Source organism: Myotis nattereri, assembly GCF_964212035.1.
Source record: "Myotis nattereri genome assembly, chromosome: 1".
NCBI lineage: Eukaryota > Metazoa > Chordata > Mammalia > Chiroptera > Vespertilionidae > Myotis > Myotis nattereri.
The window spans coordinates 146,967,694-146,990,526 of NC_138075.1; the positions used below are offsets into that span (position 1 = coordinate 146,967,694).

The 22,833-nt window shown below is 38.0% G+C and overlaps 1 protein-coding gene across 1 annotated transcript in view; it reads right to left on the bottom strand.

The window, feature by feature from the left end:
- COL25A1 (collagen type XXV alpha 1 chain) overlaps window positions 1-22,833 on the bottom strand; it is a gene marked incomplete at its 5' end in the record, with an annotated part of 476,430 nt that overhangs the window by 90,112 nt on the left and 363,485 nt on the right. Inside the window, 4 exons of the mRNA XM_081107901.1 lie at window positions 1,043-1,069; window positions 17,482-17,517; window positions 20,361-20,468; window positions 21,203-21,274. Of these exons, the coding sequence (XP_080964027.1) occupies window positions 1,043-1,069; window positions 17,482-17,517; window positions 20,361-20,468; window positions 21,203-21,274 (243 nt within the window). The remainder of the gene's footprint in view (window positions 1-1,042; window positions 1,070-17,481; window positions 17,518-20,360; window positions 20,469-21,202; window positions 21,275-22,833) is intronic.

Here is a 22,833-nt window from a genome sequence, read left to right on the forward strand (position 1 = left end):
GTTTCTTAATAATAGTGGAAGAAGTTAAAAAAATAGTAATTATAAACCTAAAACTGCTCTATAAATAAGTCGATTAAAAATACAGTCATTATAAACAAAACACATTGAGAGGGAAAGTTCCTTAGTGCTTCCATGGCTCTACTGAGTGGGTCATTAAAGTACTTCCCGAAGCCTGAGGCAGTAATTTTAGCCTGGCTGCATGTGGATTAGGGTAGCTTTACAATTTCACACCATGCTTAATAGAGACATTATTGCGAAGGACAGAGTGTTCCTATACACAAGTTGTCTCACAACTCATTGGCTTTTACTTGGTTTGCAGGGTTATGTTTCAACAGATGCCACATGCCCATTGCTTGGGGGATAAAAAGTCTCTATCTTTGATGGATTCCAAAGATAAAGATAATCACTTGTCCACCTGTTGTGATACAATTGTTTTCTTTAGTGTTCTACAGGTTAAATGTCCCTTTCCCTCCCTTGCAGGGTGGGAGGTGTAATGGGCAGTGGGGACTCAGTGATGCTTTGCTGGCAAAGGGCCATCTACCTGTACTGATACGTTTATTACTGCAGGATGGGTGTAATTTCAGAAATTCTAGATCCTCTCCAATGTAGAAATGACAACCAGGAAGTCACTTTTCAGATTACCCCAGGGGGCCACTTGAGTACAGTCACCAAGCAACAAGTACGTCCTTTGGTCTGGTCAGTTCTGCAGTCATTTGGCAATCAGGTATTTGAGCAAGGCCATGCACTTCATTTGCAGTGTTGTATGACCCTTCATATTCTAAGATGTCACAGTTAATCAGTATTTGAATGAAAAATTCAATAACCTACAAGTTTGGCAGATAGCATAAAAAGAGTCTGCTCTGGATTTTCTATAATGGAATTGATTAGAAATCTAACGGCTCACATTCTATGATTGTATTTTTAGACTGCACAAACCAGACCTCTTCGTCATGGCTTGCAGTAGCTAATTCCATCCACCTCTCATGCTTAGCCATTAGGCAACGGCAGACTACGTACATTCACAGTATTGTTTATACTTTACCTTTTGTCCTGGAGGCCCCATAGGACCCTAAAAAAAAAAAAATCAATTCAATTAACGTATTATAACCATTTAAACTTAAATGACCAATTAAAACTGTGCTATTCTATAAGGCTCTCTTAGCTGTGTTGAAATATGCTCATATTTTGTACATCAAGGCAAATGAAATTTTCAGTTGGAAAACATAAATCTTGTCTCTTATTCTCTTTTGAAGAACATTAAGCACATGCAGTAAGATTCTGATTTTTTTCCTTTAAAAAAGAATCTTTGTTATCCCAGCACCTCTGTTTTTTCAAATACCTGCAAATCTATCACATCAGTCTCATAGAAAGCTCAGCTATTGCTACGAGAGGCAGTTAAAAGGCAATGCGGTTCCCCAGTAAATGGACACATTCTCTGATCTCTGTGTCTTCAAAACCTCAGTCAGATTTGCAAAGAATCTAATCCAACAGTATTACAAATAAACATGTTTTCCGCTATTATTTTTCTTAGGAAATGTGGCCAATGGACCTGCACAAACACTTGTTTACAAATGAGGGGACGACAAGGTCACTCGTGGCACCTGCAGTGTACCAGAAAAGGAACAAATGATGCTGCCAGCCGCTGCATAAACTGTGGCACTAGGGAGGGAGGCGGGGGGAGAAGAAATATAATATTTAGGAAGATGAATGGAAATATTTACATACAAAATGGAAATGTGGCAGTTCTGAGATTTAGCAGTTTTTCAACTACAAAGTCTGTGCTGGGATTCTGTTTGGCTTTATTTGGAACAAGGCCTGGCTTTGTGATGATGGAAAAGAGCACAAAGAGAAGCAGCTATAATCCTGACCATTCATGTCTATTTCAATATTAAAATATTAAGCAATTTTTCCAATTTTTGAAAGGACTTGTATGCATGCATATAAGCATAACCAATGGACATAAGACACTGGGGGATAGGGGAGGCTAGGGGACTGTCTAGGGCGGGGGGATAAAATAGACACATATGTAATACCCTTTGTAATACTTTAAGCAATAAATAAAAAAAAAAGAAAAAAAGAAAAATACTTTGAAACTTAGTATATTTTAACAAAGTTATAGGTAATCTACCATTTCATATAAAGAGCTCTTTATTCCATTACACTTAACTAATGGCTAGTTTGTTTTCAATGTGCTGCATTTCAGTTAATCAGCATCTTACATGCCTACTCTGAAACACTGAAGCACTAGAGTGGTCATCAGAGGAAGAACTGGTCATACATAATGTTTTTTTAGTAAAAAGTACACAATATTTAGGAACATTTGAAGAATCTGTTCCTCATAAATTATTTTGTAATCCTCACAGGAAGAGTAACAATTTCCTCATATAATCAGCTTCAGATTATTGAAAGCACATGTACAATATCACCTTCATATATTATTTTCAGATTTATTCAGCCAACCAACTTCCTAATGAGCTTGTTACCTGACATATCTGTGTGGTCAGAATCCTTCCTACCCATCTCATTCCTTGTATTTAAAATTCTCCAAGTTTTATTTTATTTTTAAAAATCCTAACCCGAGGACATGATTTTATTGGTTGAAAGTGAGAGCGAGAGCAAGAGAGAAACATCAATGTGAGAGAGAAACATCAATGTGAGAGATGAACATCAATTGGTAGCCTCCCTTATGTGCTTCCACCAAGGATGAATGGAACCCATAATCCAGGCATGTGCCCTGACCAGAAATCGAACCTGCAACCTTTTGATGTACCTAATGATGGTCTAACCAACCAAACCACCTGGACAGGGAAAATTCTCCCTGTTTTAGATTTTACAGGAAAAATAAGGCTATCAGGTATAAATTCCCTCAACACCATATCTCTCAACAATTCAAACCCAGTGTTCCCCCTTCCATTATCAGAAGAAGAGGCCCTCATCCTCTACAAGGCGAAAGCATCTTGGAGACACTGGAATCCATCCTTGCCTCTGCCCTTGGAGCTTTGAGAAAATCAATTACCCCTGCATCCATATCAGAGCCTCCTGCTTCCCACTAGTTCCTTCCCCTCAGCACATAAACATGTTTAATCATTTCCTCAATCGGGTAAATTGTTTGGGAAATGAATGTTAATGCTGAGTAAAGTCAGAATTTGAAAGCTATAGTTACAGATCTGAGCATGAAGAAAAGACTTGGGTTTTATCACTGTCTATGATTCCATTTTTCCAAGTGTCTCCAGGGTATGTCACTTCTTAAAATGTTGATGTTAAAAAGAAAATCATATAACAAAAAGTACATTAATTCAATGTTTAGACTGAGAATGTATATGTTCAATTCAAAAGCGTTTGTTTCCCATTACAAACCTAACTGTGCCACTTGAAAAAATATTGTTCACTAAAATTGAATATTTTATTATATTGATGTATAACCCTGGGAAAAATATGTCATATAAAATTAGAGCAAATTTTAAATAAATTTTTTTTTAACTAGAAACTAACGTATCTGCTATTTCTAATTTGGTCTCTATTAGGTAATCACATATCAGAGATTTAGAAAGATTACGTATAACTCTGAAATCCATAAAAATTATGTTAATTGTATATTTTAGCACAGTATTTAGTGAAAGCCAAAGGACTGCTATAAACAAAGTTTTTCTTCACTGTTAGGAAACTACTGCCATTTTTGCTAAACTCTAAAAGTAAAAGTAGTTTTCAAAATATAACATTAATTTTAAATTGTGAATACATGTCTTGTGAATTATTCATAACTATGTTGCCAAGGATAGGTTCTCAGCTACCAAAAACTTGAATTTCTCATTTGATATCATTAGCAGGAAAAATGTTAGCAAGCCAAGGATAGCGCCATCCGTTACTAGGAGGGGACCAGGAGTAAGGCAGAGTTGAATATAACACAGAGACATACATTTAAGTAAGCATAACCACACAACACACATAATAACACAGCTATTTTCCTGATCAGACTTTGCTTTTATGTTATGTGCTTTGAATATCCTTAGGTTAACAAACCCACTATATACCTGTGATATTGTGGTCACGAAATTTAAGCTTATAAATGAAGGCTTTGAGTTCAAAAATTGATTTTGAAGTTAGAGTATGTTGCTACCAGTTAATTAAGATGTCTACATTTGATTAGTTTTTGGGTGTCTAGTACAAATATAAATATATAAAATAGTGGGCAATTGCCATAGAACCATTCACTAACGTATCGAATCTTTCTTCCTATTTCCATCTTGCTTCAAAAGTCATTATGAATAATGACTTAGATGAATAATGTCCTAAGTTCATCACTTATTACTCAAACTAGTGCTTCTTTTTTATTCCTCAAATTAAAGTCAATTTTCTAGTGTTCTAAGATCTCTAAAATAATTACACTATTGTTAGCCCCATGACTTAATAAGTTTGGATCAAATAGTTTTCCAAACCAAAGAGTTAATCTTTTCTGTCCATATTTATTAATTAATGAATTGTTCCTTCCTTAAACATTTTTTTTGATGGGCACCTTTATGTTTGCATATATTTTGTATACAACCAGTTAAAATAAGACTAATCTGGCCTCATTTATTTATTTTTAAAATTCTCACCCAAGGAGTGAGGATATTTTTTCCATTGCCTTTTAGAGAGAGAGAGTAGAAGGGAGGGGAGAGGAAGAGGAGGAGGAGGAGGGGGAAGGAAAGTGGAGGAGGAGGAAGAGGAGGAGGAGAAGGAAGAGAGAAACACTGATAGAAGAGACACATCCATTGGTTGCATCCAGTACGCGCCCTGCCCTGGGGCAAGGATCAGACCTGCACCCAGGAATGGACCTCGCGACCCTCTGCTGTGCTGACACTCTAACCACTGAGTCACGCCGCTCAGGTCTCTTTTATTTTTTAAAATAACTTCTGTGTATATGTCTCGAGATTAAAAACTGTGTAACATATGGAATCTCAACATATTAAGCTATATATATTTTTAAGTTAACTCCGAAAGTGTTAAGATATAATTTGAACCTTAAAATGTGCTCATTTCAATATAGGTTCTGGGTGTTGTAAAATACATCAAGCTTTTTCATTGAAAGATTCTACATAATGGCCATACCTTTGCTCAAATGATAAAAACAAATGAGCCATTGAAAGTTTCACTTGTCTACAGGTGAACTTTTACACCAAAGTTTTCACAATCTTTCAGAAAAGACCATGGGGAGCTGTGCCAAGTTAAAACTTATATAAAAAAAAAAACACTAATAAATTTACACAGTGCACTTGATTTTCTTTCCTGTTTACCCCAACCCTGCTAGTTTCCCTTTCTAAAGATTATATAAAATATTAGGTAGAATATGGTCAGCACATAAGTTAAAGAAATATGATAGCCCCTGTTTAGCGATTGTCTTTACCGCAAGTGTGCTGCTCAGGCCTGAGTAATGCTTTACTCCTTGTGCTCCAAGTCCAACAGATACTTACTCAGGAATATATTTCTGGTCCACCCTTCTTCTTCAGCAGCGTTGCTAAGCTCTTGTTCAAACCCTTTTCTCTGTCACATAGCTAATGTGACATCTGCCCAGGGGCCTCTCTGCCTTTCGTCTCCTTCCATCCTTTCTGCACAGCGCTGCCTGAGTAAGCTTTCTAAAAGGCTGATGCATTCATATCCTTCCTCTGCGGAAAAAACCCTTCAGTGTCTTTCCAGAGCTTTTGAGAGAAGTCCAAGCTTTCGTAATAGCTGTAGTTCAACACATAAGCCACGCTTTCACATCTCTACACCTCTGGCGGTAGGTTTCTGTAACGGGCTTTTTCTATCTTTGGTCCTCTCTGCCACCCTTCCCATAATGCAGAGCTCAGTGTCTCCCCCTTGGGGTGAGGTTCCCTGCTTTTGTTCTTCAAAGCACCCCTTGGTAGGACTTGGTCTATAGAATTTACCAACAGGATTGTAATTGAGTGGTTATTTCTTTCTTGACTTTAAACGTGTTTATCATGCTCAGTAGCTGGCACATAGTAAATGCTCAGTGAATCCTTTTGAGTTCCTTCAGTAATTCCTCTCCTTAACAGTGTTTGAATGCCCACTGAGTGTCAGGCAATGTTCTAGGCACTGGGGATACAGCAGTGAACAAACTAAACAAAAAAATGCATACCCCCCTGGACAGCATATCTAGTAAACAGAGAAAGACAGTAAACAAATAAACAAATAAAATATGAAGCTGTGTGGGGTGGTAAGTGCTAAAGCCAATAAGAAGGTTGGGGTGGGAGATGTAGATGTGGTAGCATTTAAACTGGGGAGTCAGTGAAGGTCTTAGTGATAAAGTGACTGCTGGATGGAGCTCTGGAAGAGACGAGGCAGGAACTAAGCATACAGAAGGTGCAGAATGTCTCAGGCAAGGAAACAGCAAGAACAAAGGCCAAGAGGTGGGCACCTGCGAAGTGTGTCAAAGGACACCAAGGCTACAGGTGGGAGGAAGAGACGGGGATATGGGTGGGGAAGAGAGATCCTATTTGCATGGCCTTTTAGGTGCTTCTAAGCACACTGGTGTTCCCTTTGAGTGCCATGAAATTATAAAAATGAGTAAGTGAATGCATAAAGTAAATCAAGTTGTTTTTTTTCCCTCACCCTTGTGTTCACCAGAGTCATTCTAACCCTCTGGGCCTATTCTAATAGCCTCTAGATCCCCTCCAAGTGCAAGAGTGGGTGGAGGAATTCAGTTCACGGCCTCTATAATAAAAGGGCAAAGCAAAAATCATCCCAGCTACACGGTCTCATTAACACTCAGAGTGCTGTGCATGTGGATGTAGGTCTAGGGTCTCTAACCTACGTCAGAAAGAGTAAGCTTCCTAAAAGGCTGATGCATTCATATCCTTCCTCTGCTGAAAAACCCATCACACAAACAGTAAGTAGTACTATCAACTCAAGTTCATCTTCAGAGCATGCAGTTAAGAAATGAATGTTTCTATAACTATTCTGCATTCGCTACACTTTCCAGTTCATGAAAGTGAAAAAAATTAATTAAAAAAAGCTTTCTGTTGGATAGATCATGGAATGGGAAAAATTAATGAATTTTTTTCTGACAAAACTGATGCTAGCACAAATTTGATTGAGGTATTAATTACTTAAACAGGATGCAGACTTTCTAAATGATGTGCGTTAGGATGCCTCCGGGGAGGTGTTTGAAGGCAAGCTTGGGCGGCCTGCTATTAGGAAACGATGTTCTGCGTGAGCAGGGGGCGGACACGGTTCCTGTTCTGTCCCCGATGGCTAGCCGTAAAATGTGAAGCTCTGAAAGCTGCTGGTCATTTCTAGATACAAGAAATATACAACCAGCTCCTGTCATAAAAAACGCAGAGAAGAAAAAAGAGGTGGTCCCTCTGTGAAGGGAAGATAAAAGCCCCAAACTATGAAGCCATTTAAAATTATTTCCTTTTTTGAGGTAAGAGTTTTTCCATTATTTAATAAAGTAAAGAAAATTATTTTTAAAGTCTGATTCCATAGGAAAGAATGATAACACATATAATCTAACTTACGGAGTCATAAAACATTAGTATTGGACTTACTCAAGGGTTTGGTGAAACGGACTTTAATAACAACTTCTGAAAGATATTAACCTGGTCAAATGAATCAGAAAATCTATAAAAATGGTTTATAAAGAATAAGAGGGAATTAGAACTAAATAAAGGAAATTTGTCTTAAGGAGGATTCACTTCAGATGTACTTATATAAAATCGTACGTTCTACTTGGATGATTGATGAGGGAAGGTCATGAAACATAAACTCTAGCCACTATTATATGTATGTCTGGAGTATAATTCTAGCGATGTTTTACAAGATTCAGATTTCATAGCTTAAGTGTGTGGAAGTGCCAAACCAGCAACTACTGGGAAATGTTTAGAATATGAGAGAGTGTGCTGAAATGTTTTCAGGGTAAAAAGCCAATGATTTAGTTGAACTGGGTATGAAGAAACTCAGCATAAACAATGAAAGGACAGGACAGTGCTAAGATGGGAGAGCCTCCTCTCTTGTTTCAAGTCTTTCACGGACTGCCTCCCGTCACACTTAATATCTGTATTTTCCCAAGCACTCTCCTATTAGTCTTCATGAGACATTCTTAATCATTCATTCTTCTAGGCTCTGCAGTCATAACTCACTTCCTCGGTGAGCCTTCTCCAATGCACCCAGATGGGGCTTGTTTTTACCCAAGTCTCTCTAGCACGTTAACTGGCTGTATTTGAATGTATGTACATATTTATAAAATGTGCTTGACTAGGCAGCAGATTCTTCAGGCCATCTATTTTATATCCTTGACACCTAGATCAGTGCCTAACAAACAAAATTATTGAATAAATTGAAACAGTGAATCAATGAATATAAAAAGTATTAAATTTCATTTACCGCATTTCCCCCATTGTTTTACTGTGCAAACTATCATGCCTATCCCCCTGGAAAGAGTTCCTATTTGGAGGCAGTTGTTTCTGTTTAAGTATCTGGGATTTTTGTTTCAATAATATAACTCCACAATTTCTATTACTTGGAGAAGTTTCTTCAATGCAGATCTAATTTAGATCACATCAATAAGATGGCATGTCATTATATTAATTAATAAATATTTGATGAAAAAATTTCAAGTTGGGTAACTATTTTTTAAGTAAATTATTTATGATGTATCTATTTCACATGCTGACTTTTGGGGGGAAATATTAAATCAGGATGACTCATTTATTGTGGTGACCTTTGTAAGGGAGGTTTCTTAAAGCTCAGGAAATTAAAGAAGTAATACATTTTTTCTCAACACTTGACAAAAACCAAGACTAAACATTGAGCATTACCCACCACCAGCAGATTAAAAAAAGATCTAGGTATTTGAAAATCTATGTTCTGATTTGGTCCCCAAAGAGAGACTCTATTGCCTCTCACCAGATATTTGGGGCTGAAAATAGTTCACTCCATCCTTTCTAAATATTCAAAAAATTGTTTCTCATTGCTAAACCCAAAATGGAAATGACCCGGAAAGTAAGAAAAATTAGCAAGCTTCCTCTGCCCTCTGTGATTAAGCATTCTTCCCTAGTGAACCATAAAGGAAACACATTTATGATTCACAAAGGCCTATTACCCTACACTACACTCAGTAAAAAATGTTCCTATTCAGTTATGTATAAACGCTTTTCCTATTTTAAGTCAACAATGCTGAGAAATACCAGCTACTAAAATTTAAATATCCCATGATCAGCAGAAGAAGGACTTAAATTTAGGAGTACAAAACAGACTCTGGTCTGTTTTCTATCTAGACCAGCACTGTATTACAGAACTTTCTAGAATGATGGGAATGGTCTATATTGCTCTATCCAGAATGGTAGCCACTAACCACATGTGACTATTAAGCACTTAAAGTGTGGCTAGTGCAATTATTAGGAACTGGATTTTAAACTGTATTTAATTTGAGTTAATCCTATATAATAAAAGGCTAATATGCAAATAGGCCAAACGGCAGAACAACTGGTCACTATGACGTACACTGACCACCAGGGACAGACGCTCAATGCAGGAGCTGCCCCTGGTGGTAAGTGCGCCAGAAGCTGGGCTCATGGCTGGCGAGTGCAGCAGCAGTGGCAGGAGCATCTCTGCCTCCATGGCAGTCGGACATCCCCCGAGGGCTCCGGGACTGCAAGAGAGTGCAGGCCAGGCTGAGGGATCCCCCCACCCCCGAGTGCACGAATTTCATGCACTGGGCCTCTAGTTTAAATATAAACAGCCACATGTAGCAAGTGGGTAGTGTATTGGAAAGTGCAGATCTAGCAGATCCAGAGAGCAAAACACATAAGACTAATCAGGTGAACTGGATTCCAGCCTAGTTCTGCCACTGACTACTTTGTGACCTTAACCAAGTTATTTGTTCACTCTGATGCTGTTCTTTTATTTTTTTTATCAATGAAGTGAGAAACTAGATTATTCCTAAGATTTCTTCTGTCTTTTACACTCTACTTTAAAAATAGCCACACAGTGTGATGAGAAATTGATACAAATATCACTGTCTTCATGAAAATCAGTCTTTTAATTACACCATGCATATCCACGAACACACATGTACTCCAAGAAATCTATAATACATGAATGACTATATGAAGATGCAGGAGAAAAAGCAGCATTGCAATAATTCTGTTGGATTTATCTTGTTTAATCTTAGTCCTGACATGCAATGACATTGGTTGAAAGAAAAATACAAATCTGCTTCTTTTGCATCAGTACCTGATTTATTCATTCACTGATTCCTATCACTCATTCAGTTTATTGAAGACACTAAGTACCAAGCACAATTATTACATGGCGTGATAAATGCTGTGGAGGAGAAGACCGTTTCCAGCTTTGCTTGGGGGAAGGTGAATGTGTGTGAGTGTGTCAGTGTGTGTGAAGTTTTCTCAAAGGAAGTGACTAAGGCAGAAGTCTTTTCTTTTCTTTTTTTTTTTTTTTTACTCCATTCAGACAGAGACTCTGTATTGCCGTTCGCCCTGGGCAGGAGGGCTCTTTCTTTGGGACCCATGCTTTAGCGAGCTCTTTTCTGGCTCACTCCTCCTCATGTGGTAGCTGACCCCCTGACCTTAGACTTTGCTTTGAGTACTAAGAACCCTGGAGTTCTCTGCCCCAAGGACTGGAGTTCAGTTCAAAGACTGTGAGTTGCCTCTTTCTCTGGTCTGTTCTTCCAGAGGTGAACCACGCCACTGGTGTGCACAATAATGAGCGGGAGAAAGGGGCAAAGAGGCAGGTATTTTGAGGTGTGTGGCTGGAGTTGGATCTTGTGTGCATCCCAGAATGCCTACGTGTGAGAGCTTGAGTCTTATCAAGGGATGGGGGGAGGTGTGGGAGAGAAAGGGAGCAGGCCGGAGGCAGGAGCTGGGGCTGGGTACCAGCTCTCCTCATCCAGAATGCTGCCACATTTTGGCTTGGATCTCCAAGAAGGGCAACAATTCTACATTTGAACTTTCCAAGTCAATGTAAGGATATATCATGAAGGTTAGAGGATAGAGTGTACTTACTTAGCAGTTTATTAGTTTGGATTATACCTTCTTAGTATTTAGACATATTGTATAAGGGTTTCCATTTATATGTTTGCCCTAAAATTTGTACATTTGCCTTTAATCTGCAGATGTAAGGCACAACTTTATTTTAAAGTTTCTTCTTAATCTAATGATAAGATATGAGAATTTGGTAAAAAGCAGTTAATTTCATTAATGTCCTCATTCAAGATGACTGGTATATTTTATACTAGTTTAGCTACAGTAGGTTGGATTCAAAAGTTAAAATAAATGATAACAAAGGAGACAATTTTTAAGGTTTTCTTCCATTAAAATATACTATATGACTGTTGTTCACTGAACCTATTTACAGAATTCCATGATATATAACAAGAGTAAATGACTATGTAATGTGTATCTCTGTACATTAATAATGAAAACAGGAGGACAGGACTTTAGAGCTGGAAGTGGGTCCAGATATCATTTAGTCTCGCCACTTTTATAGATGAGGAGTCTTAGGCCTAGAAATCTTAATTGGTCCATGAGGATAGAGCCTATTAGACCTTTAACTGGAATTGTGCAACATAGTGAAAAATAGATCTACAGTCCAGAGGTAGTGAAGGAAAAAAGAATGAGAAAGAGAAGAATACAGTCATGTCTTTGCCTTTTAGACTATCTTTTCATACTTAATGTTTCTTGATTGTGTTCTTAAATCACGACTGAACATGTTCCCCCAACAATTGACCTTCTGTTTCTAGGAGACCGAACCAGCTTAATGCAAAGTCAGATGTTCCCATCTATTACCATCTAAAGTGACCTCTAGACACCCCTAGAGAAATCCACAGGCACAGAGTGAATTCCCCTCAGCTGGACAAGGTCGGGCAGTGGGACAGAACCAGAAGGAGAAGGCATTACTTGTCTACTTTCTCTCGGTCCATTTGGAAAACTCAGCATTACAGGCTCTGGACAAAAGCATCCAGCAGGTCTGGAGGTGGGCAGTGCCCTGTGAGTGTGCCATTTACAGGTACCAGCACTTCATGGACAAGTAGATTGAGTGAGGATAATAGAGCATTAGAACGGCTCCTAAGCCAACCCAGCCGGCAGTGTGCACAACTTAGGCACACACGATTTTACCACACAACAGCTTATTGTGAACATAATGACTAAATATGCTAAGATGATTTGGGTCATGTTTGTAATTTGTGATGTGAAGGTTTGAGGTTTTGCTTTCTTTGCCAGATTAAAGTCAGGAAGAGAAGCCTGCTGGTGTCTCTGACGTCGGCCATCCTGCTGCTCAAGATGACTGCCAGAGCAAGGACAATGAAGTAGAATGGGGGGTCTTATCAAATCTGTGGGAGAGCATTGCATCACAGCTGAATATATTTAGAGTAAGTATTCACATACTGGCTATTGCAATTTTATTTCAAATGAAGCAGAAGCAATTATTTATGCTTATGTTATTTACTAATTCAAAAGCATTGTATGTATTCACTTGACCCAAATGTATTAAATGTGTTTACAGGCAAAATTGAAATAAATGAAAATACCTGAAACAGTCCAAATTTCACTTTAAGGGTCAATAACAGCAAAAATTTTCTGGATTTTGAATGCTGAGACATCAGGGCCCAACGAATGACATTTTAAGTACTCTTACTAGTATAATTCAAAAAGAGATGAATGGATATGCTATGGAGTTTGCATATATTTGGGGTGAGGGAGAGAAATGAAGAAAGAGTTTCAGAGTAGGGAAAATAATTTGGCCTATAAAACCTTGGCTATAGACACTTTGGATAAAAAAAAAAAAAAAACAATTCCCAGGAAACTGGGACCAGTTGGTGTGTGTGTATGTGTGTGTGTTTGTGTGTGTGTGTTTGTGTGTGTGTGTATGTGTTTGTGTTTGTGTGTGTGTTTGTGTGTGTATGTGTGTGTATGTGTTTGTGTGTGTGTGTGTGTGTGTACCATCCACCTTTTATGCTTTTGAGAACTTCTACTACATTTGTCAAAAGAAACAGTGAGAATACCAAAAGGAAGATACCTTAAGAAGTACTATTTTAACAACCATTGAAACTTCTGAAGAACTGAAAAATAAAGGCCACTCCCGTGAGGGTTCAGAACTTGAGCACTTGTAATTGTGGTCAGTCCTTTCTTTGATGCTCGGGTATAGTCTTATGAGCTAGAGCAGTTTTCTCTTTATTCAGATGTAGTCCAACTTATTTTAGCTCAAGATTCTGTCTTTTAAAATCTCATCCTGAACTTCTCGGAAAACCCAAAGGTCATGTTTACAGAATAGATGCACAGCAGGATTAAATAAATGTGGAGCCGCCTGAGCAGCAGGTCTTCTTCATTCTACCAGAGAAGCTGTTAATCTTCAGATGATTATTTTTGTAATATAAAATATATATCTTGGATCAGGAAAACAAATTCCCCACCTGACACGCTCATAAACAGTTTTGTAAGAGCTAATTTTAGATTATTCCTAGCTTTTTCATTGCATCATCAGGGACATTTAAAAATTTTAACAGTTCTCCTGTGCTTCTCAAAACTCTCATTTAAGCAAACACGCCCTGCACAACACACACCAAGAAATGTACTGGGTTGTGTGAAAAGCTGAGAACAGCTGTATTTGTTGTCTTTCCTTACTTTAGCTAAAGGATGAGCTGGGCAGTGTTGTGGAAAGTTGGTAATGTAAGATGATGTGATACATGGGAGAAGGCCAAAAACAATGACAACAAACAGGACAAAAGGAGGAAGCTGCATTATCATCGCAGTATCTGACACACTGTGATTTCACTGATGACTATAACCACTTTGTCCTTAGCCCTTACATTTCATAGGGTGGCCTTCCTGTGTGTCAAGTTATATCACTGGACTTTTAACTGTAATACTTCTCATTTATGGCATCTTTGTAGCCATAAATCCTTTTCATATTATTATTATTATTTTACTTGCTTCTAGCCATAACCCACTGAGATAGGTAAAATGGGAATTTGTCCACATGTTATAGGTCCGTAAAAAGGATCACAGACTACAGTCATACACTCCTAAGTGATTTTGAAGCCAGAACTGCGGTTGCAATGTACCTTTTGCTTATCAGACTTTGAGTCAAAACACACACACACACCACTATTTAAAAGAAGAGAGAAACTTTCTAAGGAAATTTTTCTCCTCATGAAAACTGCTATTATATTTTTAGTACTTCTCCTCTTTTTTGAGAGTGTTTAATATACACAGGTGCTATTTAACTTAACAAACATAAATAGTGGTTTTAAAAAATGATAGATTTTAAAATCATAAATATTTCAAGTTAAGCAAATATAAGATATAAAAATTCAGTTTGCTGGGAGGAAGAATTAAGAGATTATATATTACTTTACAAAAAAAATTCCGAATAGGATTGTTTTATATAGCAAAATTCCTCAGCACATATAAGATATGTTGATTTATGAAAATCTGATTCATACAGAACTTTACAGGAATGCATCTGTTATATAAATCCACGTTCACCTGTAATTTACTCTAGAGGGAACAACTGAGTGATAATAATAATAACATACTCATATATTCTTCATTATGCAGTTTAAAGCACTTTCCTCTAATTTATTGCATTTGTCTTTGGCAACCTTAAAAGGAAGGCAGACAGGGTATTATAATCCTTTCTTTACAGATGAGAAATTGAGAGGTTAAGTGATTTGCCCAAGGTCAGACAGGCTATTCATTCATTCATTTACTGCTCTTTGAGTGATGCACTTTTAACGGGGTAGTCAAGGAAGTAAGGTTCTTCCTCCTATTTTTTTTTTAACCAGATGTGAAGGCTATTAAAACAGAGGTGGATGATCTCACAAATATAATGTTGAACGAAAGAAGCCAGACACAGAAGTGCACATACTGTATGCTTCTAGTAATGTAAATTCAAATGCAGGCAAAACTAATCTATGGTGGCAGAAGGCAGAATAGTGGTAAAATTTGGGAAGAAGGGGTGGCAACTGGAGTGTAAGGGGGGATAACATTCTATTTCTTGACCTGATTTTTGATTGTATAGTTATGTTCACTGTGAAAATTCACTGAGATCTAGACTTCAGATTTGTCTACTTTTCCTTACATGTAGAACAAGCATGTCAAACTCACGACCTGCAGGATGCATGCAACCCTCAACGAATATTTTTGCGGCCCAGCCAACATAGTGGTATGTAAGAAGCATTTTAATAAAAATTTCATAACTTAATTTTTACAATATCCTGTTATACATAATTATTAATAAAGAACTACAATGTTCACTAATAACTTAAACCCTGTTTATTTGGCCCGTGTTAGCCTTTGAGTTTGACATGCTTGGTATAGAAGTTTTTGGTTAAAAGAAAAAATTTATATCTTGAAAAACAGTATAATGCACTTTAGAAGATCATTACATCACACATCCTTTAAACATTTGTGATTTAATGAAGTTTCTTAGCTGCATTTTAAAAATGAGGATATGAATTAAATCTGAAGAGTTTAAAAACAGAAAAATAGCTTATAGAAAAAAACCCATGTCCATCCGGCATGGCTCAGTGATTGTGCATCAACCTATGAACCAGGACATTGTGGTTTGATTCCCAATCAGGGAACATGCCTGGATTTCAGACTAGCTCCCCAGTGTGGTGTGTGCCGGAGGCAGCCGATCAATGATTCTCTCATCGTTGAAGTTTCTATCTCTCTCCCTCTCCTTTCCTCTCTGAAATCAATTAAAAATATTTTTTAAAAAACCCAGGATTATCTTCATCTCAAAAGGTGCTATAAGAAATGGGAAATTGCAGCACACTAAGATAATTTTAGGTGCCACATGTATATTTAATAATATTAAGCTAGGAATTGTAGGGAAATGAGATTCCATTGTTATTCACTTAGTATAATCTAGAGAGAATATATGACTTTAAGGAGGATAAGATCGTAATTTTTTTGAATGTCAATAATTTTTCTTTTAGAACTTTGTATATCAGGATACTGCGCTGGACATCGGGGTAGGAAGCCAAAGGTAATGATAAAAATCTGAGTAAGATGTGCACACCTGGGAACAAACAAGGCTCCCAAGAGTCCCAAGGAGCCTTCAATACAAGAAGGTCTGGGAGGAATATGTTTTGACCATTATCCAGGATAGAAACCACAGGTGCATTCAATTGCCTAAAGCAATTTCAAAATTTATATTGTAGTTTTCCAAGAATCCTTCACCTCCTGTGACTCTATAACCCTGGCAGCTAATGTTGCTCTGGTATGCAAAGTTACCACAGATGACAAATGTTTTGCTTAATTTTTATATATGGTCTTCTGTTGTTGTTCCATTTTATTCTCTTTAAAAAGAATCCAATATAGTATCCACCTCCCCCCCACCCCGCCCCAACACACATTATCTGTATCAAATACCGATCTTAATATCATAGGTCAGGAACAGAGAATTTCCAGGTGAAGGGTCAGTTTCAGCCCCAGGGGGCTTTCATTTCACCAGTGATGTTTCAAAGGCAGCTACACTACTGCTAGGAATGACCACACTTTGGTGAGTTTCTTCCCACGAGGGCTGTTGAAAGCATCCTGTTCAGGGATAAGATTTTGACCTTTAACCTCTTCACACATTTGTTTTAATTCTTGACTGACTGTCCTGGGTCTGTGTATCGGTTTTACTAGCACTTAGCTACTATTTTTTTACAAATAAATTTTGTGCCCTGAACACCTGCGTGCTGCACGTCACACATTCCACAGAATGAGCAGGATTGAGCTCACTGTGATCACTGCGACCAGGACAATGCAGTGAGACACAGCTGTCCAGTGGAACGTGGGTTGTTAGATTGTCAACCTGTGTTCCCCCATACGGTTCATGTCGTAAAACTGGTCAGAAAGATGGCTCCAGGGACAGGGGAGAGAGACAGGGAGAGGTGGGCTCAGCAAGCTGCCCAAACTTCTCCCACTGGCAAAGCATAAACAATCCTGAGGAACTGACCCTGCGTGTCTACGGGCGACTTCATGTGGAATCATTTCATGATCTTTGTTAATGACCGGGATCAAGAGACACAACGGCTTCTCTCTGGGTGAAGCCCTTCAACGAAGAACTCCTTGAGTCACTATGAAGTGTTGCCTATACTACTTCACACTTAGTCTCACCCGATCCCTTTCAAAACCCACTTTATTTAAGCTAATAGTTATATCCCTACATTTAATCTCCCTGATAGCAGAGCTGCTTAAAACAAATTCTCCCCTTTGCCCTTCCTAAGTGTCTCTTCCACTCCTCCCACCTGGACCCTTCCTCTTCCTTTCCTGTCAGTTCTGTGCACGTGTTGTCTTGTGATGCTTACCGTGCAAAAGGCCATATTAGTTTTTAACTTGTACTAATTTTCACTCTTTTTGTTATAGGTTACATGACAGATATATTTGTTACACACAATATTGACAACAGTTTTGAATAGACTTCCATTACTTTTTATAGAAATTTTATGAAAATATATAGAATTTAAAGTAAAAGATAAATTGAAATACTTGCCATTGAGCCTTGTTTTCCTGGGTTCCCTGGTTCACCCTTAAAAAAGAATAGTGATAATTTTATTAGTGCTATAAATATTAAAAAACAATTTCAATATATATTTTTCCCTTTTTACAGTACCCACTGAGGTGCATGAATGTCAAATATACTTTTCAAGCTAAATAGAGAAATGCAAACCCAATGCAATGGAAAGAAAGCTAACATTCTTTCTTCAAATGCATTCTATAAACATTTTAGGATTTAATAAAGTGAGTCTAGATTATGATAGAGATTAAGATTATGCCAAGAACATATTCTAAATAAAATTAGTAGGAGTGATTATATAAGTCATTAAGTAGTCCTAGAAAAAGATTTAATTGTAATCACAGCTATATCTCATTTATTTAATTGCGATTACAGTAATATATTATTAATTAGTATTTCCTGTTTATAAGGACATAAGATATGACATGGTCCTCTTTGTGGGAATCCAGAACTCCCACATATTCAACACAGAGACAACTGCTCTTAGTGCAGGAGTTAAATAAGAACAGGAGCAGAGATTGATTTTAAATTTTAATTATCCTGGATTAATGATGGCTGAAGTAACATGCTTTATCAAAATTGACAGCATATATTAAAGTAAAATTGTCTGCCATATTCCACCACTGTCATAATTTTCTAATACTCGGATTCATACATGTTTTATTATATTATATTATATCATGTTTTATTATATTATTATAATGACAGTCATGTTTTTTGAAAAACATGATTGTAATGCCAGTACATATAGATGTTGTTGGACTTTAAAAATAAGTAGTTCTCAGTTTATTTATTTTTTATTTTTTTAATTAATTAATTAATTTATTTTATTTTATTTATTTTTTTATTGCTTAAAGTATTACAAAGAGTGTTACATATGTCTCCTTTTTTTTCCCCCCTGCTCTTGACAATCCCCTGGCCTCCCCTACCCCCCAGTGTCTTATGGCCATTGGTTATGCTTATATGCATGCATACAAGTCCTTCGGTTGATCTCTTTTTCCACTGGTTAAGAGAGTATATAAAAATCAACTCTGAGATTATAAATCCAGTTCAAATTATATTTGTGGAATTAAAAATAATTATACCTTTGTATTAAAAGTTCCATTTCTTACTTAGATTAATAAACTACATTCACTTAAAGACTGACATAAATTTGGATGGTTTACGAAATGTCATACATTAATTTATCTTGTTTCTTGGAAGTAATTTATGCTTTAAGTTTTCTGTACAGTATATAATACCCAATGATCTGACTAATTCTGTCCTATCAAAAGGGTCTTAACTATACTTCTTACTTGAGAAGTCATTGTATCTTGTTGGAAACCAGCAATCAATTGGAGAACTCTAAATATCCCAAAAGCTACAGCTTTTTTTTTTTTTCTCTTTTGAGATATCAACCCAAGAAAAGGGGAAACATTAGACAGTTTAGGATGAACCCACGCTCTCTGATGATTCAGTTAAAGCAATCCTAAATCATATGTTACAAATTAATTCCTCATTTCATATGACGAATTAACAACAGCTTTCAGAAAGGGAAGTGGGCTTACAGAAGGTTGTCTCAGAAAAGTTTTAAAGTACCCTATATTCTTACAAACAGAATTGTTTTTTGAAGGACAAAAAAAAGCCATAATATATGAATATAAAAATAAAATATACCAAAACAATGAGCATGGATGATTTTTTTCTTTTTGGTTGTCTTTATTTTCAAAATTTTCTACATTATGGATAGTTTCTGTATTACTTTTGTACTATGAAAACACGAATGAATATAGTTATTAAAGTTAAAGTAATACACTTGCTCAATTAGTATGGCTTAGTGGTTGAGTATTGGCCTAGGAACCAAGAGATCATGGTTTGATTCCTTGTCAGGGCACATGCCCAGTTGTGGGCTCCATCCCCAGCAAGAGGCAGCTAAACAATGATTCGCTCTCATCATTGATGTTTCTCTCTCTCTCTCTCTTTCTCTCTCTCTCTCTCTCTCTCCCTTCCTCTCTGAAATCAATAAAAATACATATATTTTTTAAAAGTTAAATCAATACATTAAATAAACAATTTAATTCATCAATAAACCTGAATTTCAAATTCTAACCTCATAATATAAGTGTGAAATTTGTTTGCCCTTTTCCACATATTTATTTAAATTGCTGGGTTGTCGCTATCAAAGCAAACCATTTATCTAGTGTCTGTGCTGCTATATATTGACACTTGACACTAAGTACTTAGTACTTAGATCTAAGTGTTGAGATCACTTTTATTTTTTTTTAAATAAATTTATTGGAGTAACAGTTCACTTTTAAATCATTTCCATTAATAAGCTTCATATACAAAGGACAAATAATATTCAAACCAGACCCACTGATGTTTTAACCATTAATTTTACTGTTTTATCAATTCTTTTGGTCAAGTTATTTATAAGAGATTAAATATTAGAAACATTTAAATTCTTTACTCTCCATAAATCATATGGGACTTGAATGTCTCTGCTATCGGTTTTTGGAAAATGTTATTAATCCCCACCTACTGTTTCAAGCTAGTCTCCCTGTTAAGCCAAAGGCACTGAGGAACTCTGTGGAGTCAGGACACGAGTGACATCAGGTTCTCCAATCAGACTCCGGAGCCTTACCTGAACACCAGCTTAGCTGTCTCCCCAGGTCCTTGTGGTTGCATGGTTCCCGGGGATTGAGTGGTAAAGCAGAAACCTGGCTGGCAGTGCCCTGCTTGGGGGCTTTCCTAGCTTCCACCATCCCTCAACCCACTCCACTCTCTCTAATCCCTCCCAACCCTACTCTATCCCAATTCTCAGCCCTAACGCAAAACCAAACCTGTGAGAACAAGGGACCCAAAAAGCAACTCACGGGCTCTCCTGGCATTCCTCGGGGGCCATCTTTCCCGGTGTCCCCAGGAGGCCCTCTTGGGCCTGGAGGGCCAGGCGGGCCTGGGGGCCCAGCTTGTCCTTGGTCACCCTACAATGGAGAGGGGGACAGACCAACCATCACCACAGAGGATAAAGACCTAGATCTTCTTTTCAACACTTTAAATTTGCATTATCTAATTCACATTTACACCATGAAAGAACCAGAGCAAGCAGAAGCAGGAAGCCTGTAGGCGATTTGCCTGCCAGCAGGGATCAAATAAATATTCATGCTGAGGAGCTGAGTGGAGCTATTAAAACCAAGCAGCTCAGGAACCAGCACTCTCAGCTCTTGGAAATGCTGTGTCTCTTATCCCTCGATTCAGAGCTGGTATAAAGCCGTTGCATAACTTTATTCATGACAATGCTATATCCACCTTAATAAAGTGGCTGCATTTGAAATTGGACAATGTTTACCTTTTCATAACCTATAAAATTAAGCATACAAGCCTCTTGTCATGCTTTTAACAATTTATACATTACCAAAGCTAAGAGACCTTAGAAACTAGGTCTATTACTGGATATAAATTAATTAAAAAAAAAAGACTTTTTTCTTAATTAAAAAATTTAGACAGGCTCTCTATACTTTTTATTTTGGTACTTTCATCTACATTCCAAACAAATGCAGCTCACTAAACATAATTTTGTTCTAAGATATTGCCAAATAAATACCCTTCCACCCCCACCCCCACCCCCACCCAAGGGAGATACATGGTAAAGCAACAGTATACAGAGTAATAACTGAATGCAAAGAAGAAATCAGACTTGAGCAAGAATAAGCACTACCTTAATCAAGCGGCGTTTAATGAGCTGCTGATCAGCAGAGAGAAACCCATGATTGATTTTAGGAAACACCATCTGATCAGTCAGGTGAGGTCAAAGGTTGAAGTTCAGAGGTGAGAGAGTTGAAGAATAGACATCAGAAGGCCCCAAGAAAGAAATAAAGATATACGCATTAGAGTTATAATGACCATTACATAAAACAGAACTGGCACTTGTGTCTGACATCAGACCCTCGGGCTCTGGGTGCAAGAAATGTAACCCTGAACCAGGATGGTGAGACCAGATTTGTAGTTAGAGGTGGACCTTTTTTGGAATCCCATCGTTTTGCCGTGGGGTTGGGCCTTTCTAAGGCGGTATACTAAAGGGGCAGGTAAGCTCGAGCCACCTGCACTCTGCACTCTGAGCAGAAAGTCCGCAGACAAAGCGCCAGTTCATTTCCGTCAGACTGTCAACCAGCACAGTGTGGCGTGAACGCGACTGCCATTTTGTTGATGCCGAAGTCCAGAGCCCTTAGGGTGACTCAATTGATTGGGACATACTTAGAGCTTTGCAAAGCATGCTCACTCGCCCCTCCAGGCCCGGCACCGTCCAGAGTCGTGCCTGCCTCTGCCCACTGTCCTTGCTCGACTTCAACATCTTAACTCTCTCATATGCTCGAGAGTCTACTTCATATATATTTGACCCCACTGATGCACATGAGGTCCAAGAACCCAACAAGCTGGTACGTTTGATGAGAGGGAGCGGCAGGACTCGGCAGGCCAGTTTAGCTGTTCTTGCTCACCCTTATGCTGATTGCCAGCTCTGACGGCGGGCATGGGTGCCAACCACAAACCTTGACGGTGAGGATCTGATTACTGTGCAGGGCAGCGACTGTGGGGAAGCCTGGCAGACCCTACGGACAGGGCACAGCACCAAAACACGACACAAAACGTCACACAGACATTTCACTGGTGGACAAACAAAACAAGCATGTACCTAAAAATCGCCCTGTCCCAGCTCTAAGTCTTGCCTTGCTTGACCTGCCATAAACTATATCAGACACATGAGGCTCCCAGGTGAGCCATTCCTCAAAGGGAATGCCAGATTGAGAGCCCATGTAACTGCTCCTTGCGGCAGGTACAATACATCGCAGGATACACTCTCAACATGTCTGGAATCTTAGGTACAAAATGTTAGTACAAACTGGAGATAACTACAGACACTGTTATGAATACAACACTTTATATTTCCCTCTATGGGTATTCTGTTGAATCTACAACACAGGACATACAATATGTGCATTAATTCCTTTTTGGACAGCCATGAACAGAATTTTGCAGTCGGATCAGAAGTATTCCTCAGAATAAATGCAGTACGTCTCACCAAACACAGTCTTACCACCCACATATCAGAATTCCCCTCCCGAATCATCTGATGATTCTCAGGTCTTTCCTGTTTCAGGAATTCCTGCAGAGGAGGTAGATGGAAATCTGTCTCTTATAACATGGGCATTTCATGTCAGGGGGAGTTATGGTCACACTCCGTAGTAATTACTTCTGTCACGTACCTTTTCCCAAAGAACTTGACAGTTCACACAACCCCTTGAAGCAGAAAAGTGGTTTTGAATTCCTTAACCCAGGAGCACGTGGGAGACT